This window comes from Dunckerocampus dactyliophorus, chromosome 14 (genome assembly GCF_027744805.1).
Source record: "Dunckerocampus dactyliophorus isolate RoL2022-P2 chromosome 14, RoL_Ddac_1.1, whole genome shotgun sequence".
In the NCBI taxonomy this organism is placed as follows: Eukaryota; Metazoa; Chordata; class Actinopteri; order Syngnathiformes; family Syngnathidae; genus Dunckerocampus; species Dunckerocampus dactyliophorus.
The window spans coordinates 23,756,526-23,781,339 of NC_072832.1; the positions used below are offsets into that span (position 1 = coordinate 23,756,526).

The window sequence follows — 24,814 nt, forward strand, 5'->3', positions numbered from 1 at the left end:
GCTGGTTCATTGTCTTCGTGGCTCATGTTTCTCATCTCCTGGTCTGTGCTGTAACTTAAACGATCGAGAACGAGAGCCTTTTCTCTGTCGCCTTTTGTTTTCTCCTGTTTATATCATGAAAGAACCCTTACTTTTGCACTCCAAGCTTCGTCTCTGCATATTGGGGGTCAAGCACTCGACAGCTTCCACTCGTGCCTGACGTCCCGTGACAAAAGCCTTTCCATCAGCAGAAACGCTCCATTTCTGTTGGCATGGCTTGGAGAGCTCCACATTTACACCACCAAGTCATCCTGGTCCTGACTCTTTCGGCCCCCCGTCTTATCCGACGTTTCACTCTCTCTTCTTCTAAAACCTGTAGCGCATCCTCCGTATATTCAGGCTCAAAAAGATAAGGTTCTGGATCCTCATTTGTCCAAAAGTAGTCGTCGGCGGAGGCTCTCACAAAGTCTGCCGTGATTAGTAGTTGCAAACTGACAGGTGCTTTCTGTGCTGCTGTTGTTGACGGAAGTAACGTTAGTTCCTTTCTTTGTTGCTGTTTGAAAGAAGTTCCAATAATGATTACAACGATCAAAATACGGCAAAATTCTGTAAGTGTTAAATGTTATCATGAATGTGCCTGTTACTACATGCTCACAGCACGGACATGAAACCATAAAACCTTGCTGGAGGTTTGTTAGAGGGCGACGTGCATTGTTAGCTCGCTCATGCTAGCTGTTTTTCTCTCTTTGGAACGCACAGAAAAGGGATCGACATGTGTGTTTCACATAAAGATTGTGGATGATGGGCAAATTCCAAAGAAGTGCACTTTTCTTTTCAATGATTTAAGGGTCAAGGATTGATGGAGTTTTTTGCCTGCAATCTTAAAGGAAAACTGCACTTTTTGGGGGAATTTTTCTTTGATTCATCAATTCTGCTGAACTGCTGATTTTCTCCTCGTACTTGTTCGATTTTTGTTTCCATAACATTTTGACTTTATTTTTGGAACATTTTAACGTTTTCCACAAACAAATTTTCAAAAAATTACAACTTTATTTTGTTTGTTTAGCACAACACTATGACTCAGTTTATACTGTTTAAGCAGGACAGATTTGTAAAAGAAAGATGTTTAAATTGTTATTTTATTCTGTTAATTATGTTATATTTAACAAAAAAATGTCCTCCTTGAACCAAAGATTCATTTACAGCCTGTTAGCGTCTTCTTCTTCGTCTAATGTTTATTGGCAAGCAGCTCGCACAGCACGAAAGAGATTGATTGACAGTGGTCTACAGCCAATCAGGACACCGAAGACAAAGGGCGGTGCAGACAGAAGAGAGGGAAGAGAGAGAGACACAGCAACCTCAACCTCAACAGAACTACAACACTCAACTTTCCACAATGCAGTTCTTCTTAAAGAGCCAGGCTCAGCCTGTAAGTGTTCATACGCTGTTTAAAATTAAAAAAGCACAAAAATTGCACCAAAACAAATCCGCAAAACAGCGAGTGGGCGAAAGGTGATCCGCGATGGAGCGAGAGAACACTGTATATTAAAAAAACACTTCAAAACATGTGTAATATAAATGAACCTAGTATAGTTCAAAGGTCAGTATTGTGCGCATGACCAAAACATAGCATTTGTGGAGATCATTCAAACATGGCGCAGCAAAAATGAGATGACCGATCCCCCCCAAAGATAGAAAACATGTCATTTTCACAATGAATGTGAGTTTTTTTGTGTGTGTGTTTTTTTTAACCACTGTGAAAGGAGCCTGAGTGTGTCTCATTTGCGGGGCGACTGCGGCAACAACAAAGCGGCAAACAAGCTAACATGCTGACTACGCAACTCTTGATTGAGACAAAGAAGGCCTTTTGAGACGGGGAGGTCGTCAAAGAAGCAATGATGCTGTACTTCAAGACGAGAAATGTATTTAAATTTTATTATTAGAATAATTAAAAAATTTGAAAGTTGATTACAGTCTTCCCTCTCTACATTGCGGTTTACCTTCCGAGGATTCGCTGTTTTGCTTCATTTTTGAACAGCGTATGAGCGTACATTGTCTTCTGCGTCCTTGTGGCATCTTAGATTGATCTGTTGTACGTGTCTGTTATTGTATTTACTACTGCTACTAGTAGAGGGTGTTTATGTAATCTTCGGTTAAAGGAGAAGGAGGAGAAGGAGGAGGACAACGGCAGGAGCAATATGTTTTTAACAAGGATACAAAAAACACTACAGCCGAACTGTGTCAGGACAAAAAGGCACGGTCAGAGGAGTGAATACATGTGAGTCACTTCATCGTTTCTTGTGTCCAACATAGTATTTTGACCATTCAAGTTCAAACGACATTTGAACTTTGAGAGCGTTTAAAATGTGAGAAAATGAAATGTCTAGACGGCCAGTGGGGTGGCCGGAGAGTGGCCACGTAGCTCCGCCACTGGCCAGAGACCTCCGTGGCGTCACAGCGGCTGCTCTGAGCGTGTGCCCGAATACAGTGCACCTAGCTGGGCTACGCCAGGTGGCTCCTCCGCTCTATACTCTGGTTCTCCTGATAGTAGCGATGTGGTAGTAATGTCATGATATTTGATTAGGACAAATCAACAGGTACATTTGGTCAAATCCTAATTTGTTCCAGTCCTTCTTACCTCCTGGTGTGCACAAACTACAGTTAAATCTACATTTTAAAAAGTTCTCAGTTTGGGAAAAAAAAATCGTGCATCTCTAAAGGAAATGTGAATACTTACTTTGCAAGTTGATTTCAGTGTGCGCCTTTAAATTTTCTCCTTGCGCTTCTAAAATTTAAGTTAGGGGTTAAAAAAAAAGCCAGTCTGGAGCATAAGGCTTAGTTTTGATGAGAGATGAAAAACTGAGTGTTATTATTATCTTTTTTGATGGATCTCATGAAGGTGTGCCTAATGTTGTGTCCAGGCATGCATAGTATGTGTGTGTGTGTGTGTGTGTGTGTGTGCGAGCGTGTGTGTGTGCGTCGCATCAGTGCTTTTTGCAACTTCCCACTGTGTAATCCTCTGTGCAACAGTAATCCTGGCTGCCTCTTACATGGCATAATGCACGGTCATTTGGGCTGCTCCACGTATTACAGTATCATTATTATTATTATTATTTTTATTATTTTTATTATTTTTACATTTGCATTTCTATTCTAACAGCTACCTAAATGTCTATCGCTATTCTCTTATAAAATTGTATTTTTTATAATGCTTTTGATGGCCTCTTTGGTGAAGAAGCAGCATAAAAAGTTGATGATCACCATCTTGTCATGCCCAAACATAGACGGGGGCGGATTGGTGTGTCGCCAACGCTGCAATATTGTAGAAAGATGAACAAGTTGGCCCTTGGATTAGCGAGGGTAATCTGCACATTTCGTGTTTTATGTAATTTGGAAATACGCTACATGTTTGGCTCCGAATGCTCGGAGGGCGCTTTGTGTGTAACTTCATAATTGGTGTACTGCTCACGCGGATAGGGAGCAAAAGGGGATTGCGTTGGCCAGTCAAAATGTGACATCTTTGCACAACATCTGCTCAGGTTTTAAAAAAACACAAAAATCCGGCACCAAACATTCCTGTGTAAGGATTACATTATAGATCTAGTTGTACCTGTTCAACCTGATTCTACTTGTGAAATCGATGCATTACACTGAGATTCCTGTAGATTTGATTCACATTTCCATTTATTATTTTTGTATCATTTGCAAATTGACTGAGCCGATTCAGTGTATGTTACTATTATAAGGATTGTTTTTGTATCATTTATAAATTGGTGCATCATACTCAGCTGATTCATTATATTATATTTATATGTGTAATGAATTGAAATTACCTTTTCATTATTTAAGTGATAATTCTATTTATAGATTTAATTGTTACTACTTTTGTATAACTTAGATTTGACACATCACACTCAGCTGATTATTTGTGTTATTATTGTTATTTTCGTATACTTTATACATCGATGCATCATCCTCAGCTGATTATATTTGCATATGTAATTCATTTTAAAAAAAACATATTTATACATATATATATAAATTGATGCAGCTGATAATATGTTTATATTTAATGAATATTATTTTGTATATTTTATATATTTGTATAGAAATTGGCACATTGAAATGATGCTGATTATATATTATTATTGTTATTGTATAATTTATCAACTAGTGCATCATACTCAGCTTATTAATTATATATACTATATAGATGTAATTCATTAAAACAACTTTTTTATAATTTACAAATTGACATAACTGACTCATTATATTGATATATTTAATTATTATTATTTTTGTGCTCAGCTGATTTAATTGTATGTATATTTAACGGAATTTAAATGATAATAAATTGTAAATATGTATTATTATTGGGATTTATATGCGAATATGTATTAGTTGTATTCTTAAAATACATAACAAATTTTTTAAATAAGTATATTTGGAATGTTTGTCAAATTTTTCATCCCAAGAACATCCATCCATTTTCTATACCGCTTCTCCTAATTAGGGTCGCGGGTATGCTGGAGCCTATCCCAGCTGACTTTGGGCGACAGGCGGGGTACACCCTGGACTGGTCACCAGCCAATCACAGGGCACATACAGACAAACATCATTCACACTCACATTCATACCTATGGACAATTTAGAGCCACCAATTAACCTAACTTGCATGTTTTTGAACGTAGGAAAACTCCACCCCGATCTCCAGACTGTGACTGTGTGGCCAACGTGCTAACCACTAGACCACCGTGCACCGTCCCAGTCTGTGCATTGCAACTTTTAACTTCAGTGGTCAAGTAGGTTCTTCTACATTTTCAGTAGGGGGCGCTGGAGCTCGTTAACAAGCTAATTATCCAAGTGTTCTATTTAAGGCTGCAGTCTGTAATTCCAGTCCAAGCTTTGAACCGTAAGCCTCTGAATTTAGCACTAAAATAAAGCATGTTTAAATGATTTGTTTTTTTAAAAGAAGACCTGATAATAAATCAGACTTTTAAAGACAACTTTATTGACAAAAAAAAATGAGAGGCGTGAATATATTTCTTTAAATGAAGAAACATGTTGACTTGTTTGGAGAAGTGTCCACCTGTGAGCAGGGATTAAACCTCGTCTTAACCGGATCATTCTGCTTTCCTTCCTTTTGGGACCAGCTCAGGCTGATCTCTTTAGCCGGTCCGAGTGGCGTGAAATCTGCTGTAAGGAGATTTTGCGGAACCTCGACAAGAAACATTGGACTTCAACAAAAGTTAGAGGCTGGAATCAGGATGAAAATGGCCACACACACTTGACTCTGCAAAAACCTTAGGCCAACATTAGATTTGTTGTCTTACCGTGAAGAACTACAGAGTAGAGATGCATGATATCTTTTTTTCAAACCGATAGTGATAACTTTGTGCTTCTCAAGACCAATATGGTACCGATATGTCTACCTTTTAAATTTAGATTTAACTGTAGTTTGTGCACACCTGGAGATAAGAAGAACTCAAACAAATTAGGATTAGACCAAGTGTACCTGTTGATTTGTCCTAATCAAATATCATGACATTACTACTACATCACTACTATCAGGAGAACCAGAGTATAGAGCGGAGGAGCCACCTGGCGTGGCCCAGCAAGGTGCACTGTATTCGGACACATGCTCCGAGCAGCCGGTGTGCCGCTACGGAGGTCAGGAGAACCAGAGTATAGAGCAGGAGAAGCCACCTGGCGTGGCCCAGCAAGGTGCACTGTATTCAAGCACCCGCTCCGAGCAGCCAGTGTTACGCCACGGAGGTCTCTGGCAAACCTTTTGCACTCTTCAAATGCTGCAGTTGTCATAGCGATGCTTCAGGTGGCTGATAAGGTTTTTTTGTGTGTTTTTTTCCATCCATTTTTTTCCAAGTTAATGTTTACAAGTGAGTTCAAGGGAAGTTACAGGCAGACTGACAGGAGAAAAAAGAAGCGCTTGATTTGCTCACCAGAATAGTACGGGTAATATCGACTCATTAGAGCGTTTTTTAAATTATCGGTTATCAGAGCTACTTTTAATCTTATTGGATTTATCGGGATGACGTCATAATTCCCTCATATCGGCCAGATAAGTATCGGTCCAATAATTATTGTGCACCCCTCCTAGAGAGGATACCCTCTCGTTTCCCCCGGGAAACTCCCGTAGGTTTCCCTTCTTTGCCGCCCCCTCTCCATTAGTTTATGGTCCACTCGGGAACATCGGAAGCAACCTTTGAGGAAAAACGGGAAGCAGACCTCAGCAATTGCTGATGAAGCGCAAACAAGTGTATTCGTAACCAGAAGTCATGTAAAATCAGAGCAAAAATACCGCTCAGATGCGCCGTTCTTGCATGTGGAAATCATTTAAATATGTATTTCGGACAGACAGACAGGTTGCTTGACAACCTTATCTTCACTTAGAAGACACACACACACACACCCGAGACTGACACGAGCCGGAACCAGTTAGAAGCAGACACATAGCCACACCACTGATACACGTAGGGGAGCGATCCCGAGAATAGGATATAGAGCAGTTACTTCCTAGTTGAGGCTTCTTCCTCCGACTCTGACAGTGGATGGCCTGAAGCCCCATCTCTAAGCTTTGTGACATCTTGAAAATATAGAAAAGTCTGTTCAACTCATCTCTTCTCGGGATAAACGAACGTAAACGTTTCTACTATTACTGAGATAGTCCATCATAACAGGGAAAAAGTTCAGGAAACAACCAAAAAACACCTGAAAGGCCACCTTTTTGCCTCAAATATGTGAAATGTAGCCTTCTGGAAGAATGTCCAGTAATGCTCAACGGTGGGCTTGGAAGTGAGGCTTGCTAGCTAGCTAGCTAGCTCTAGCAGCCCCAAAATAGTACGTAAAATCCAGCTGAAAATTGCCTATGGAGCTCAAACAGTGCAGCGAAACAATGAAGGACAAATACAAGAATGTATTCATGCACACTGATTGGGTGTAAGAACGCAAACTGACATGTTGCAAGTATTATTTTCATTATGTCTGACGCTGAGATAAGCGTTCACTGCTTTTCCACTTCTTGTTTTCATGTATTGTATTATTTCATGTCTTCATGCATCACACCATGGACACTCACACAATTGGAGCAAATCATTTCAACAAAAAAATTATGAATGAATAAATCTGTGTTCAGTTTTGTGGTTGAATACAGCCTATTATTGGGGGGGGGGGGAAATGCACATTTAAGCAAATTTTATGCATTTCTTTGCCTAAATGAAGCATTTTCAAACACAAAAATGGCTTCACGAACTAAAGTACAGTACAAATATAAGGTATTCAGAAGACGCATTCGTAGTTGTCGAAGGATGTCAGTAATGATACACTGATGAGCAGCAGGAAGTACTGCACAGAAACCCAAGTAAAAAATAGGAATAAGTAACTCTCCCAACGCTAACATGCCAGTCTACATCATGTCTTATGCCCTATTTTCTCTTATTATGTCTACTACTGTATATTGGGTAATAGGAGTGCAAATGTGTCTATAAAGGTCTTATTCCATGTCTATATGGCTCTAACAATGTTAAAAACACTATTTAGAAGGTCGTAAACAAGTTTTCAATGTTTTATGTCTTATTTTCTCTTATTATGTCTACTATATTGAGTAATAGGAGCGTAAATGTGACTATGGAGTGTTATTTCATGTCTAGAGGGCTCTAATAATGTTAAAAAAAGGTCGGAAACAGGTTTTCTATGCTCTAAATACGAAAATATTCAATTTATAAATAAGGACTTCACTTATCGTCAGGTCTGGAACCAATGAACCCCCCATAAACGAGGGATTACTTGTAATGGAAAAATACCTCTTGAAGAAATGATAGCGTCCTCCGCAGTAGATCAATGAAATTTTGTCAAATTTCAAAACAACAACGCTTGTGGTGGCCCAAGACTTTTGCAAAGCACTGTCCACATGCACACTCACCCACATGCACACGTACACTCACACACACACACACACACACACACACACACACACACACACACACACACTCACTATAAATGATTGCGCATCCTCTTCTGCTCCAGTTTCATTTTGAGTTCTGACACCAGCGCCTTGTTGATCATGTCCTGACCCGACACCATCGACTTCTTCTTCGGCCGGGCCGCCACAGCGGCTGAGACCGTGGGCACCGCCCACCTCCTCTCCCCCGGCATGTAAGGTGGTGGCGGGGGCGGGAGCATGGGGGCGCAGGGTGGCGGAGGCCAGTGCCTGACAACGTTGGTGACGTTGTTGTTGTGGTTGACGTTCTCCGCCGTTTCCCCGGCTTCCTGCTCTTCCTCCTCCTGCACCTGGAACTTCTCCTCGGGGTTCCTCGGTGTCCTGAAGGGGTTCTTGAAGGTCCAGGGGTTCTGGTTGCGGGGTCTCCTCCTCACGCGGCGGTTGGGCAGGACCCGGTTGGACTTTTTGTTGCGTACAAAGGTGACGGTGGAGATGACGACCGTGACTATGACCATGAAACTAATGCCGCCTGCCAGCATGCCTACGATTTGCAAGGGCTTGTTTCTATCATGCACTAAAAAAGATCCCAACGGCCCCCCCTTGAGTTGGGTCTGTAAAAGAGCACAAGGAGAATTGACATCCATGGGACTGAAGTCACAGTCTGTCACACATTTCTTAACTTTTAAAGCTGCTGTTCCCCCGTTTGGCGGCAAAAATCTAAAAAAAAAATTGAGCTATGAAGAATAAAATACTGCATTGTTATTGTAGCTGCAATTTCAACACTTTATTTTTTCAAGACAAGATCAGAGAGGTTGTCCAGAGGAGACATTTTGAGTCATGTTGTGCTCCTTTACAGACGCAGCCGCATGAGAAGAAACAAACGTTCCAATCAGGCAAGGAGGCGCTGATGATCTCAAGGCAAGAAGCTTCGCTTACGGCCTCCTGATAATCTTTCTGATCTTGCCCTGAGGTGTGACACGAGACTTTTTCACAGAGTTCCAGTAAATCAGTGTGGAAATGAGGACTGTCAGTGAAATGGTGAAGGTGGCGGCCGTCATAAAAATCCCAAACACGGCCCTCGGCCGTTTCCTGAGGCCCAGGAAGTACGAGACAAATCTGGACTTGACCTGAAAACAGGACAAGGTGAGACAAGAGAGCCTGTAAGACACCGCCGCGTACAAACTGCTGTGGTGGAGGATGGTAATTATGGGTGGGGAATTTGCAGCATTCCAAGCATTCCAAGTTGAATTTAAAGGAGAACTGCACTTTTTTTGCCCATCATCCACAATCCTTAAGTGAGACATGAAAACATAAAGTATGTCTTTCTCTATTCTGTGTGTTCTAAAGATATAAAAACAGGTAAAAGAGGCAGCTAATTAATGCACGTAATGGGACACAGCTCATTCCGCCTAGAAAGCCCGCTATTAAAACACCCCCAAAAACCTCCAGCAAGGTTTTATGGTTTTCTATCCATGCTGTGAGCATGTAGTAACAGGTACAATCATGGTAACATGTCATACTTGCAGTATTTTGCCGTATGTTGGCCATTTTAAGCATTACTGAAACTTCCTTCCTGGGTGCATTGATTTGACACATCGAAAGGAACGCTGCAGCTAGCATTAACTTTTCCAAACTCAAAAACAGCATTACCTTTCGCTAGTGGCCTGAGGCATTGTGAAGGCATTTTGTGTGGTGAAGCTAGTGGCTAGTCGGCTAGTAGTTAGCCGGTGTGGTGTGGCGAGGTGTCACGACACCAGTGACATAGTTCTTCGGTGTAACAATGTTAATAATAATAACAATGTTGCATTAGCTTGGTTAATATGCTGGTCACATGATGTAAATGGAGCGTTGTTGGCGCTTTTTGCAGGTTTTTTCAGAATGCTTTATAGTAGGGATGCTCCGATCAGGGTTTTGTCCTGCCGATTCTGATACTGATCATCCAAGCGCTAAATGGGCTGATACAGATCGCATGGATTAATTAGAAATGTTTCAATGTATTTATGATGAGTGCTATTGGCCAGCGGTGCCGTATTAAGAGGAAAAGTCAGAACAAGCATAAATATTAATTAGAGAACATACTATATCAGTGGTGAAACTTACAGAGGATGAGACAACTTCTTTAAGTCTGTCTGATGGAGCTCGAGCAGGACTTCCAGGTAGCACATAGGTGGGCTTCAAGTGAGAGAGCAGACAGCGAACCCGGTGTCTTCCACCGCTGACAGAGTGACAAAGGTTTGTCATCTCGTCCGATGAACTCAATTATTTTTCATGATGGCTGAGTCTTCTGACTGTCACGCACATATGCACATATACGGTGGAGTGTTGTCCAGTTTTTTGGCTGCATTAGCTGCCATTTGACTGATGATCACACCGTGAACCTCAAAAACTCACCATACTCCGTCAAGTGTTTGTTTTTGAAATTCTGTATTAAATTAAAGCTACCTCTGCGGAGCTATAGAGCTACACACGACGTCAGTGCAAGACACTACACTGCACATAAGGGTTGCTGCAGGCTGCAGGCTGTACAAGCCACAGGTGATCGGCTTTTGTGATCGACATTGACAGGCGGAATAGGTGCATCCTTAGCTGGCTCTTTTTCAGTGTTTTTATATCTTTAGAACGCACAGAAAAGAGAAAGACATGTATGCTCATGGCTCACATAAGGATTGTGAATGTCCAAAAAAAGTGCACTTTCCTTTAAGGCTTTAAATGTGAGCTAAGGAAGGAAAGACTGACTTCTGGTGGGGGGTCAAAGTAACAGCTATGCACTCATGCACTCTTAATCAGTGATTCTCAGCTGGTGGGTTGCAATGGGTTATTTAAAACCCGACGTTAGTAGTCTACTGCCAGTTAGATATTGAATGTGCCACACCTGTCTCTCGCTGAGCCTGGCTGTATTTATTTTATGCTTATTATTAGGGGCGCAACAACACATGTATCCGTATTCAACCATTTTGTTAGGAATGGAATATTTTCCTCTCTGTTTTGAATAAGTACAGCAACATGTTTGCGCTTACCTAACACAGAGACGTAAGACACTCACAGGACCTTTCACCTGGAACAACAGGGCGTCCGATTGTTATGACGCTTCAGTCATTTGAGGTAATGTTTGAAACGTTTGTCTGTTGAAAGGGTGACCGATCGTAAACGGAGCCATGTGTACATTGCGAATAAAGTTTTCATTCTTACAGTAGTTCTTAACAATTAATCGTTTGTTTTAATGGTTTTATTCATTTAGTTATTTTCTTTTTTTGTTGTTTAAAATACTATTTTCACTTATTTTATATGATTTTGTCCTCAGTTTTTTCTGTTGTTGTATATTAGCATGGCTATATTGTAAATCACCCCTCTTCCTTATGACTAAAAAGTAATCTAACGGGAAAAAGTCATAACTTTACGAGAATAATATTACACGGAATATTACATGGGAAAAAAAATTCATTTTAGTAGCATAAAGTTTAAATATTAAAGAAAAAAAAAATTTTGTAATATTATCAGAAATAGACCAAACAACAAATAAGGTTGTCATTTCTTGAAAATCAAGAATAAAGTCAAAATATCATAGGATTAGGCCGCACTGTGGCCGAGTGGTTAGCATGTTGGCCACACAGTCAGGCGATCAGGAAGACCTGGGTTTGAATCTCTTTGTGGAGTTTGCATGTTCTCCCCATACATGCGTGGGTTTTCTCCGGGTACTCCGGTTTCCTCCCACAGTCCAAAAAAAACATGCATGTTAGGTTAATTGGCGACTCTAAACGTTTGTCTATGTCTGCCTGCCCTGCATACCCCCGCGACCCTTATGAGGATAAGTGGCATAGAAAACGGATGGATGGATATACAGGAATAATATATACAATTATGACAAGAAACTGAAAAACAACAGCAAAATAAGTAAATAACTTAAATTAATCATACGTAATTCACTTATTTAACTCAGAGGTGGTGTAAAGGGTGTAAACTTGCTGTCATATTAGTTTAAACTGGCTCGAGCCAAACTAGGGTCGCCTGTTGTTCCGCGTGAAAGGTCTTGTGAGTGTGTTCCGTCTCTGTGTTAGATAAGCGTAACCATGTTGCTGCACTTTTTCAAAATAGAGCGGAGAATATTCCATTCCTAACAGTTTGATACAGCGGTCTCGTTTCGAAGCCGCTATTAATCCAATGACACTGTAACCCCAGTGGATAACATCGCATGACATCAGTCAGCCGACATCAAAGTCTCCCTCCGCTCCTTCGCGGCAACGATGAAATCCCCCCAGGCGGAAGCAATCAGCGGCTCCTGCTGTGGCGAGCAAAACTGCATTTTTCATCTTTATTATCCAAATTCTGGATAAAATAACGGTAACATAGTGGTAACATGCAAACACATACAATCAGTATTAACGCAAGGTTTTGCAGAGAACTCGAGGGGTGTCCAAAGTACGGCCTGGAGGCCATTTTTACCACACATTTAAAAAATACGATTAAACAAGAAAACTAAAAACACCAACAACAAATATAAACTAAATATTATGATAAAACAGTTGCAAACTAGCAAGAAAAGTCATATATATAACACTGAAATATTATGTGGCAAAATAATGTCATTTTAGTAGGATAAAGTTGAAATATTCAAGAAAAAAATACATCATTTTTTAAAGTTGTGATGTTATGATAAACACACAGAACAACAAACAAGGTTGTCATTTTTTGAAAATCAGGTTGCGGAAAAAGTTGTAATGTTACGAGAATAAAGTCAAAATATGATGTGAATAAAGTCAGAATTATGACAAGAAAATTTGCAGGAAGAAAGTTGAATAGAATAGTTGGAAAATTTTACAAAGAAAAACAACAGAAAAAATGCAAAAAAGGACAAAAAAATGAAATACAAAACCGAAAACAAACGGGAAAATTTTTTAAAAAGCAGCAATTTTAGGAGATTAAAGTAGAAATATGTAATATATGGAAGTCAAAATATTGATGTAAAAAATTGTAACATTATGACAAAGCATTTTACGAGCATAACGTCGTAACACTATGAGGAAAAAATAATAATTTCACAATAATTTCCGGAACATTATCAACAAAACATAACATAAATTTGGGAAAATCACTCAGCATTATGATGAAGATGACTGCACCCCTGCAACGTCTTCATCCACACATGTAAACACTGTGGAACGCATGGCGCAGTCATGTGACCAGACAGAAAGTAACACAGAGCGATTGTGAGGTCAGATTTTTTCGAGGAGGCATCTTTATGATGCAAATGTTTTATGTTCTACATTGTTCGATTTTTTAAAGCAAACGGTAAATTTGCAAAAATTACATTTATAGTTCACAGTTGAACTCGCTCGCAGCTCAGCCTCATTTCCACAAGTGATGTCATCGGAGTAATATTGCTCAGGTAAACAAACATGGCGGTGTACTAGAATGTTTACAGGATTATAGTGAAGATGAGCGCGTTTGGATGTAAACACATGTATGTATTAGCAATTGATGTGCTACGAAAAGGGGGTAGGATTAAATAAGCTCTGCTTCTTCCTACTCCTTTTCGGACATATGCATGTTCGAAAATTAATCCAAACCAAGATGTGTCAGTGGTTTTTGAGGAGGAAGAAACATTTGGAGATGAAATAGAGAACTTGCAGAACATGGACGTAATCCTTAAGACATGGAGATGAAGATTGGTCGCCTTCAAAACACAGAATGGTGAGTGTAAATCACTCTGGAGTTGTTAATCCTTCAATTATGGTTTTAAATCAGCTTCTTAATGAACGTAAAGGGGTCTTTATAGCCTGTTTCATTGTAATTGTGGCCACATGTCGAGGATGAATGTTTGCCGGCGCTGCACAGTAAACAAACTGCTGTGAAAATATGTTTATATAAGATGTACAATGCTTCAGCGTTAGTGTTTAGAAGACATTAGGTAACACTTTACAATAACGAACCTACCTAACCCTAACCACTACGCATTAGTTCTTCATTAGTTCCTCAGTAACTACTCCACACATTAGTTCCTCATTAGTTCTTCTTTAGTTCCTCATTAGTTCTTCATTAGTTCTGCATTAGTTCCTCGGTAACTACTGTACAGTATGTTTGTGTACCTTATTGTAAAGTGTGACCGACATTATGTAAACAAGACATGACTACTTTGACATAGTGGTCATTCTTGTCTTGTTTTTTTCCAGGGTACCGAAATAGCATCCTTTTTCCAAATGCGTTTATACCATACTTTCAAGGCAAATGCTTCTTATAAAAGGTGTTCCTTCAAAGCAGTCATCAGTGAAATGACCACTGCAAAGAACAGAACTCGAGGTGGGCTTCCATCTGTCTCTTGTTTTCTGCACTTTCTTCGTCCATTGTTGCCTTAAGCATTCCTCTTTTGGAAAAGAAAATAAACTTACAGTATCACTCAAATATAGTAAACATCCAGCAGCAACACAGCATTTTGGCATGACTACTATTTTGATGAAAAATATACTGAACCAAGTCGACAATCTCCCTCAAGAAGCCTTTGTTTACACTGCTTTAGCTGCGAGGTGTCACCCCAATGACGTCAGTTCCGGAAATGAAGCTGGGCTGCGAGCTAGTTTGTCATGGGTGGCGCCATCAACTATAAATTACATTTTTACAAATTTACTGTTCGCCTTACAAAAACAAACAATGTAGAACATAATTACAAACAATATATAACATAGTTAAGTAAAGTTGATTTATCATGTCAGGGACCCTTTAAGGAAATAGAACTTGTTGAGTTGGTTTGAAAATATCAAAGTGGTCCCCGTATCCTTTGCTTTTACTGTATGCTGGGAAAAGTTTGGACACCCCTGAACTAGCAAATGCAATGAGGATGCATTTGCATTTAGTTCTTTGCAAAACCTTGCATTTAAACGTCATGTGTGGAATGAGCCCAGTTTATAATTCCCCTTGCTGCATTAGTCCAGACTGTCATATTTTGCACTTTGATCTTATACGGATGTTTGTGCCACATACGAATGTGCAGCTTTCCAATTGTGTATCACTGCCAGTATCATTTCATTGGATTCTTATTTGTGAATTTAAGACTAACCTGTCCTAATTGTTGGTAGTAGGGGAACATGTTATTTTAGTTAGACTGTTGCGTTTTGTGACCATTCTGTTGAGACAAAAGGTAAATAAATGTATAAAAAAATAAAATAAAAGAACATAGAAAAATGTAATAACATAATATTATATAATATAAAAAAGACTGTGTTTCTTTGTGGCATCACTGTTAAAAAAGCATCATGTGTTAGTTTGAGGGAAGAGCTGCTGCCAATATCGGTATCGGTAATGAAGTGCTGGACAATATCGGTATATTGGTAAGAACCCAATATGCAGCATCTTTAATAAGAATGCATTCATCCATCTTCTATGCTTCTATGCTCATTAGGGTCGCAACCCTAATGAGGAGTCAGCTGGAGCCTATCCCAGCTGACTTCGGGCGACAGGCGGGGTACACCCTGGACTGGTCACCAGCCAATTGCAGGGCACATTTTGGTTGACAAACAACCATTCACACTCACATTCATTGCCAATTAACCTAACATGCATGTTTTTGGAATGTGGGAGGAAACCGGAGTACCCGGGGAAAACCCACACACGCACGGGAAGAACATGCAAACTCCACACAGAGATTCGAACCCAGGTCTTACTGATCTCCTGACTATGACTGTGTGGCCAACATGCTAACCAGTAGACCACCGTGTGGTCCAGAATGCATTCACTAAATGTAATAAATAATGTATCATATGTTTTTCGATGTACCATCCTCACATATAAACCAAGCAGCATAAAGTCTCCAACTTGAAACTGAATTTCTGGACATTTTCCAAGAATTTTCAAACTCCTTCACTGACAAAAAGACAAAAAGAAGGATGGCGATGTACTCACAGCTTCGGTGATGTCAATCTTGACCACGGCGGTGGTGCTGAACGACGGCTGTCCTCGGTCCCGGGCCTGCACCACAAGCGACCAGGTGCAGTCCCTCTTCTTGGTGATGTTCTGAATGATGGCCATGGACTTGATGTAAGACTTCAGGTTGATCTCGCCCGTGTCGCAGTCGATGTCAAAGATGTTGTTGTCAGGCTCAGCTTTCATGATGGCGTACTGTATCACGTTGTTGGGCACCTCTGCGTCGTCGTCTACAGCCTGTCGGGGATTACGGTGAAGCAAACTTACATCCTCGCGTGGCTTTTCAGGCTTTACATCACCCAATCAACAATTACCTCTATTTTAACTGGAGCTCCAATCACCATGGTCTTCTCCAGGAAGTTATCATTGAAGGCGGGCGGGTGGTCGTTCAGGTCCAGCACGGTGACAAAGATCTCGGCCAGGCTGTACTTGCCCTCAGAGTCCTCTGCCTTGACGTAGAAGTTATACTTGGACCTCACCTCTGCGTCCAGGCTGGCCCACGGCTGCGTGTAGATGATGCCAGTAGACGGCTGGATCAAGAACCTGCCAAATGAGGACGTTACGTTGTTGTTAGGAGAATGAGGTTAGCTAATTATGGCTTAACATACACATGTACATTTTGTTAAGATACACATTAATGCAGGCATGTCCAAAGTGTGACTCGGGGGCCATTTGCAGCCTGCGGCTTTTTTATTGCCCTGTCGCACATTCTAAATATAATTTAGCAAGAAAACTAAAAAAATCAGCAGTAATTTTACAAGAATAAAGTAGAAATGTTAACATAGTAAAAGTTGTGCTTTAATATTATCATTAAAAAAAACATAATTTTAGTAGCACAGATTTTAAATATAAAAAAAAGTTTATTTAAAAAAAGTCATAATATTATTACCAACATACAAAATAAAGTTGTAATTTTTGGAAAATTAGGATGGGAAATAGGCTATAATATTATGGGAATAAAGTCATAATATAGAAGAAATTAAAATAGGAGAAAGTTGAAATATTAAGAGATGTTAAGAGTAAAAAATTTGGAGGAAAATAATGTCATTTTCGTAGAACAGCCTTTAAATATTAAAGAAAAAATCCGTTGTTTTTTTTTATTTTGGGGGGGGGGGGGGTCATAATATTATGAGAAACAAACCAAACAATATAAAGTTGTAATTTTTCGAAAATGATGACGGAAAAAAAGTTTGAATATTATGGGAATAAAGTATTAATATCATGAAAAGAAAATGTACAAACATTATTTCGGAAAAAAGTTTAAATATTACAAGAAAAAAGTTGTATTTTAACAAGAAAAAAAGTTGAAATTGTAAGAGAATAAACTCATAATATTATGATGAAAAATAACATAACAGAACATAATTTTAGTAGCACAGAGTTGAAATATTAAAGAAAAATACGCTATTTTTAAAAAGGCATATTATTATGAGAAACAAAATAATATATAACAAATATTTTGGGGGAAAATTAGAATGGGGAAAAGCCTATAATATTATGGGAATAAAGTCATAACATAGAAGAAAGTAAAAAGGAGAACGTTGAAATATTAAGAGAAAAAAACTCTACTCTAATGAGAAAAAAGTTTCAATTTTAAGAAAATAAACTCCAAACATTACGATAGAAAAATAATGTCATTTTAGTAGCACAGAGTCGAATTGGCTGGTCCATTTTGCTAAAATGTCATTGTAGCAACTCAAAATGATTCTCAGTAGTTTGTGTGGCCCCCACGTGCTTGTACGCATGCCTGACAATGTCGGGGCATGCTCCTAATGAGACTACGGATGGTGTCCTGGGGGATCTCCTCCCAGACGCGGACCAGGGCATCCATGAGCTCCTGGACAGTCTAAGGAGCAACCTGGCGGTGCCGGAGGGACCTAAACATAATGTCCCAGAGGTGTTCTATTGGGTTTAGGTCAGGTGAACGTGGGGGCCAGTCAATGGTATCAATTCCTTCATCCACCAGGAACTACCTGCATACACTAGCCACATGAGGTTGGGCATTGTCGTGGACCAGGAGGAACCCAGGTCCCACTACACCAGCGTAGGTTCTGGCAATGGGTCCAAGGATTTCATCCCGATACCTAATAGCAGTCAGGGTGCCATTATCTAACCTGTAGAGGTCTGTGCGTCCTTCCAGGGATATGCCTCCCCAGACCATCACTGACCCACCACCAAACCGGTCATGCTGAATGATGTTGCAGGCAGCATAATGTTCTCCACGGCATCTCCAGACCCTTTCACGTCTGTCGCATGTGCTCAGGTTGAACTTGCTCTCACCAGTGAAGAGCACAGGGCACCAGTGGTGTAGTTGCCAACTCTGGTGGTCTATGGCAAATGCCAATCGAGCTCTACGGTGCTGGGCAGTGACCACAAGGCCCACTACAGGACGTCGGGCCCTCAGGCCACCCTCATGGAGCCTGTTTCTGATTGTTTGGTCAGAAACATTCACACCAGTGGCGTGCTGGAGGTCATTTTGTAGGGCTCTGGCAGTGCTCATCCTGTTCCTCCTTGCACAAAGGAGCAGATACCGATCCTGCTGAGGGTTGAAGGACCTTCTACGGCCCTGTCCAGCTCTCCTGGAGTAACTACCTGTCTCCTGGAATCTCCTCCATGCATCCAGGTACCGCAGTGATGCTCTGGTCCAGATCTGGGAGGAGATCCCCCAGGACACCATCCGTAGTCTCATTAAGAGCATGCCCCGACGTTGTCAGGCATGCGTACAAGCACGTGGGGGCCACACAAACTACTGAGAATCATTTTGAGTTGCTACAATGACATTTTAGCAAAATGGACCAGTGTGCTGCATCATGTTTTCACTTTCATTTTTGGGGTGTCTTTGATTTCCCCCCTCTATAGGGTGATCATTTTCATTTCTATCAAATGATGTGGCATCATTTTGTTACTAATACATATGCTATATGCCCCTGGTAGGGTCTCCCAAGGCAAACAGGTCCTGGGTGACGGGCCAGACCAAGAGTGATTCAGAAGACCCCTATGAATAAACACACGAGGAGAGGCCGCACCTCGCCCGGAAGTGGGATACCGGGGCCTCACCCTGGAGCCAGGCCTGGGGGAGGGGCTCGCAGGCGAGCGTCTGGTGGTCGGGCTTTCACCCGTGGGACCTGGCCGGGCTCAGCCCGAAGAAGCCACACGGGATCTCCCCCCCGTAGACCCACCACCTGCGGGGGCAAGCATAAGGGTCCAGTGCATTGCGTTTTAGGTGGCGGTCGAGGGCGGGCATCTAGGCGACCTGGTCTTCGGCGGCCAAATCTGGTTCTTGGGACATGGAACGTCACTTCTCTGGCGGGGAAGGAGCCCGAACTTGTGAGAGAGGTTGAGACATTCCGACTAGATATAGTCGGACTCACCTCGACCCACAGTTTGGGTTCTGGATCCAAACTCCTCGAGAGGGGCTGGACCTTGTTCTACTCTGGAGTTGCTGCAGGGGAGAGGCGGCGAGCTGGTGTGGGCTCATTAATAGCCCCCCGGCTCGGTGCCTCTGTGTTGGAGTCATCCCCGGTAAACGAGAGGGTCATTTCCCTACGCCTTCGGGTTGGGGAAAGGGTCCTGACTGTCGTTTGTGTGTACGCGCCAAACGGCAGTTCAGAGTACCCAGCCTTCCTGAAGTCCATCAGAAGGGTGCTGGAGAGCACCCCAACTGGTGACTCTGTCGTTTTGCTGGGAGACTTCAACGCCCATGTGGGCAATGACAGTGTGACCTGGAGGGGCGTGATTGGGAGGAACGGCCTCCCCGATCTGAACCCGTGCGGTGTGATGTTGTTGGACTTCTGTGCGAACCACAGTTTGTCCATCACAAACACCATGTTCCAGCATAAGGATGTCCATAAGTGCACATGGCACCAGGACACCCTAGGCCGCAGGTCTATGATCGACTTTGTAGTCGTATCATCAGACCTGCGTCCGCATGTTTTGGACACACGGGTAAAGAGAGGGGCTGAGCTGTCAACTGATCACCACCTGGTGATGAGTTGGATTAGATGGCAGGGGAGGATGCCGGACAGACCCGGGAGACCCAAACGTGTAGTGAGGGTGTGCTGGAAACGTTTGGCAGAGTCTCCTGTTCGTCGAGTCTTCAGCTCTCACCTCCGGCAGAGCTTCTCCTGCATCCCGGGGGAGGACGAGGATATCGAGTCCGAATGGGCTCTATTCCGTGCCTCCATTGCTGAGGCAGCCGATCGGAGCTGCGGCCGCAAGGTGGTCGGTACCAGTCGTGGCGGAAAGCCCCGAACCCGATGGTGGACACCAGAGGTCAGGGCTGCCGTCAAGCTGAAGAAGGAGTCCTATCGAGCATGGATGGCTTGTGGGACTCCTGAAGCAGCTGACGGGTACCGGCAGGCCAAGCGGCACGCGGCTTCGGCGGTGGTCGAGGCAAAAACTCGGGTGTGGGAGGAGTTCGGTGAGGCCATGGAACACGACTTTCGGTCGGCCTCGAAGAGGTTCTGGCAAACCGTCCGGCGCCTCAGAAAGGGGAAGCAGTGCCCGGTCCACACTGTTTACAGTGGGGACGGGAGCCTGCTGACCTCGACTGAGGATATAGTTGGGCGGTGGAAGGAATACTTTGAGGCCCTTCTCAATCCCACTGACATACCTTCCATAGAGGAAGCAGAGACTGAGGATATGAACGCGGACAGTTCCATCACCGTGGCTGAGGTATCTGGGGTAGTCAAAATGCTCCCCGGTGGCAAAGCTCCGGGGGTGGACGAGTTTCGCCCTGAATTCCTCAAGGCTTTGGATGTTGCGGGACTGTCTTGGCTGACACGTCTCTTCAACATTGCGTGGAAGTCGGGAACAGTACCTCTGGATTGGCAGACTAGGGTGGTGGTCCCCCTTTTCAAGAAGGGTGACCGGAGGGTGTGTTCCAACTATAGGGGGATCACACTCCTCAGCCTCCCTGGGAAAGTCCATTCCAGGGTGCTGGAGAGAAGGGTACGACCGTTAATCGAACCTCGGCTACAGGAGGTGCAATGTGGTTTTCGTCCTGGTCGCGGAACACTGGACCAGCTCTACACCCTTGCAAGGGTCCTGGAGGGTACTTGGGAGTTTTCCCAACCGGTCTACATGTGCTTTGTGGACCTGGAAAAGGCATTCGACCGTGTCCCTCGCGGTGTCCTGTGGGGGGTGCTCCGGGAGTATGGGATTGGTGGCGCGCTACTACGTGCCATTCAGTCCTTGTACAACCGGAGCAGGAGCCTGGTTCGCATTGCCAGTAGTAAGTCAAGCCTGTTTCCGGTGAACGTTGGCCTCCGCCAAGGCTGCCCTTTGTCACCGATTCTGTTCATAATTTTCATGGACAGAATTTCTAGGCGCAGCCAAGGTGTCGAGGGAGTCCAGTTCGGGGGCACTAGGATCTCATCTCTGCTATTTGCAGACGATGTGGTCCTGATGGCCTCATCGGGCTGTGACCTGCAGCGTTTACTGGGACGGTTTGCATCTGAGTGTGAAGCTTCTGGGATGAGACTCAGCACCTCCAAATCCGAGGCCATGGTTCTCAGTCGGAAAAGGGTGGATTGCTCCCTCCGGGTTGGGAATGAGGTCCTGCCCCAGGTGGAGGATTTCAAGTATCTCGGGGTCTTGTTCACGAGTGAGGGAAGGTTGGAGCGTGAGGTCGATAGGCGGATCGGCGCAGCGTCTGCAGTAATGCGGTCGCTGTACCGGACCGTCGTGGTGAAGAGAGAGCTGAGCTGGAAGGCAAAGCTCTCAATTTACCGTTCGATCTATGTTCCCACCCTCACCTATGGTCATGAGCTTTGGGTCATGACCGAAAGAACGAGATCGCGGATACAAGCGGCTGAAATGAGTTTTCTTCGTAGGGTAGCGGGACTCACCCTAAGAGACAGGGTGAGGAGCTCAGTTATCTGGGAGGAGCTCAGAGTAGAGCCGCTGCTCCTTCACATCGAGAGGAGCCAGCTGAGGTGGCTCGGGCATCTAGTCCGGATGCCTCCCGGACGCCTCCCTGGTGAGGTGTTTCGGGCATGCCCAGCCGGGAAAGGCCCCGGGGCAGACCTAGGACACGCTGGAGGGATTATGTCTCACAGCTGGCCTGGGAACGCCTTGGTGTCCTCCCGGTGGAGCTGGAAGAGGTGGTCGGGGACTGGGAAGTCTGGGCTTCCCTACTGAGACTGCTGCCCCCGCGACCCAGACCCGGATAAGCGGAAGAAAATGGAATGGAAAAAAAATTCTATTCAAACAAGAAAAAAAAATCCCAATTTTAAGACAATAAATTCATAATAGTATGATGACCAATAATGTCATTTTAGTAACACAGAGTTGAAATATTAAAGAAAAAATATGTTATTTTTATTTTTAAGTCATTATATGAGAAAAAAAAAAAAACAAGTTGTCATTTTTGGAAAATTACGATGGGGAACAAGTTATAATATTATGGGAATAAAGTCAAAATATTATGGAAATAAAGTCATACTATTACAAAAAAATGAACAAAGATGAGAAAAATGTTGAAATATTCTGAAAAAAACAGAATGGGGTTGATATTAATAATAGGCTTTTTCAGCTATATGACAAAGCTGAGATGCATTTTTTTCTTGAACTATACAGTATATAACTTCTTAGCATTTCTACAGTACATGTGTTGCTGTACGAACTATCCAAGTGGCAAAGTTGCATCCTTTCATATTTCACTATATGGGCGTGGCTGGAACAGGTTTGGACACCCCTGTATTAATGCCACCCTGACTTGCTATCTGCTCAAGGCTAGAGGCCACTTGTCAGCAAAACAAGTCCTCCACATGCTTATCACCTTGGGTGTCTAGGCATGTGAGTCTGCCCTTCATGGTCGCTGTCCCTCGCAGGAGGAGATCACCTATCCCCTCGCATATGTGGTTTTCTATATTAGCTAACATTTTCGCATTTTAGCAATGTATTTAGGAGCCAACAGCAGATTTTCCCTTGATAATTTAAATCAAGGCAGATTTGTTTGGTGACTCTGTGGTGACTTTGATAGAGTTCACGCTGGTTAGAGGCAAACAACAGTCTATTTTCACTCCCCACACACGAATCCCATTAGGGGATTAACAAGGGCAAGCGAAAGACCAAAGACTTCATGATCTCATCCTTGCTTAGGACTTTTCATAAGACAGTGAAGTAGTACCAAAAAAGCTGTTATTTTGGCGTGATTATTAAGAGTGACACTGATAAAACAGATCATTTTTTTCCCCATTTTTTTCAGAGGATCCTGAATTGTGATCAGTGTGAAATTATTCTGCGTTATGACTTAAACACATTTAACACAACTCGTTATTGTCTCTCCAAGATTAAGAAACTGAAGTCTGGGATTACAGACTGGCATGAAAAGGAAAAAGCAACCCACTGAGCCTTTATTTTCTGGAGTTGATACACTCCTGATCAAAATGTTCAGATGTTAAATGTTAAAATTGCAATCATGTACATTTTGCACTGTTGGATCTTATAAAGAGGTTCTAAGTAGAGCTTCAAAATGCAAAAAGAATAAATGGGAGTGAGACAAAAACATTTTTTGAGTAAGCAATTTGTTGCAAACAAGCATTAAAGTGAAATAGGCTGTTCATCAGCTGATCAAAAGTTTAAGACCATAGCTGAAAAAAAATAGAAATAAAGTGTTGAAAAAAAGGAGTTATTAATCAGTAGCTGTGCCATTCTTGTTAATCAGATGAAAAATGGGTTTGGGCATGCTTGATGCCAGTGTTTCCAGGAGGCTGGTGGGAATGTTGCTCCAGGTGGTGAAGATGGCCTCACGGAGGGCATTCAATGTCTGGAACTGATGTCCATTTTTATACACTTCCCTTGCCCTTCCCTTGCCGGTGACATATTTTCGGGTCTATCACATGACTTTTTTGTTCTATAACCCTCGGGACGTTTGAAGAAGTTTAAAGTGACTGTCTTACTGCGTCCAACCTCAGCAGCAATGGCGCACTGAGTGAGTGAGATTGTATTACTTCTTCTTCTAAGCTATTATTTATCTTATTTAGATATACATATTTTGAAGCACTCTACAGTTGCTTCACAGTATTCACGTCTAAATGATCTCTCTGTCTCTTTCTTTCTCTCTCTCTCGCTCTGACACATACATGACACCCCCGCTCTCGTTGAACACAAACTCTATCTCACACACATAAACATAAGTCATCTTTGCGAACAACTGATTTCTCCCCATTTCAATGCCTTCCTCCTGACACTCTGTATAGTTATGACTGTTGGCATATATTGTTTAGTCATTGCTTTTGTTACATTGTAATTGTTCATCTTCTCCCTGAATACATACACACCGTCTCTCTCTCTGTGAAACACACACACACACACACACACACACACACATCTGTTGTGATGATGCCTGGGTTGTTTTTGTTCAGAAATAAATCTCTGGCATTTTGACATATAACTGCTTTTTTGTGTTAAAAGAACATATGAAGAGGGCCCCTGGCTACGTTCGCCTTAGGCCCCAAAATTGCTTATGCCGCCACTGTGAATACCTGACACTAAATCACATTCAATCCACATTTTTTGGCAAGATTTTGGCTTTTAAAGGCTGCGCTCTTAAACTTTTGATCAGCTGATGAACAGCCTATTTCACTGCAATGCTTGTTTGCAATAAATTGCTTATTAAATTTTCTTTTGTCTCGCTCTCATTTTGAAGCTCTGCTTAGACCCTCCTTGCGATCCAACAGTGCAAAACATCAATTTTTGCCGTTCTTCAACTGCTATTAAGATTTTGATCAGGAGTATATGTACACTCCATGTCTACTGGAAATCTCATAAAAGTCGAAATAAGGGAAAATACCAGGAAATCTTCAGGGGACGAGTTCTGATATGAAACAAAATCTGCTGTGATTTTTTTGAGGCAGACTTTGTTGCAGTGCTGCTGCAATAACGCCAAATAACAACCAATATTCTTTGACATTTCTGTCTCTCTTTCATTGAACTCATGTTATTTCACGATATTTCACCTGC

General features: G+C 42.3%; 1 protein-coding gene across 3 annotated transcripts in view; it reads right to left on the bottom strand.

The window, feature by feature from the left end:
* Window positions 1-4,242: 4,242 nt before the first annotated feature.
* Window positions 4,243-24,814, bottom strand: part of cdhr1a (cadherin-related family member 1a) — a 47,640-nt gene continuing 27,068 nt past the window's right edge. Inside the window, exons 15-17 of one of the 3 annotated variants that reach the window (XM_054798306.1) lie at window positions 16,162-16,390; window positions 15,827-16,084; window positions 4,243-8,547 (exon numbers count right to left, since the gene is read on the bottom strand). In XM_054798306.1, the coding sequence (XP_054654281.1) occupies window positions 7,990-8,547; window positions 15,827-16,084; window positions 16,162-16,390 (1,045 nt within the window). In that variant the 3' untranslated portion in view covers window positions 4,243-7,989. The other 2 variants (XM_054798307.1, XM_054798308.1) reach the window with 2 other exon arrangements.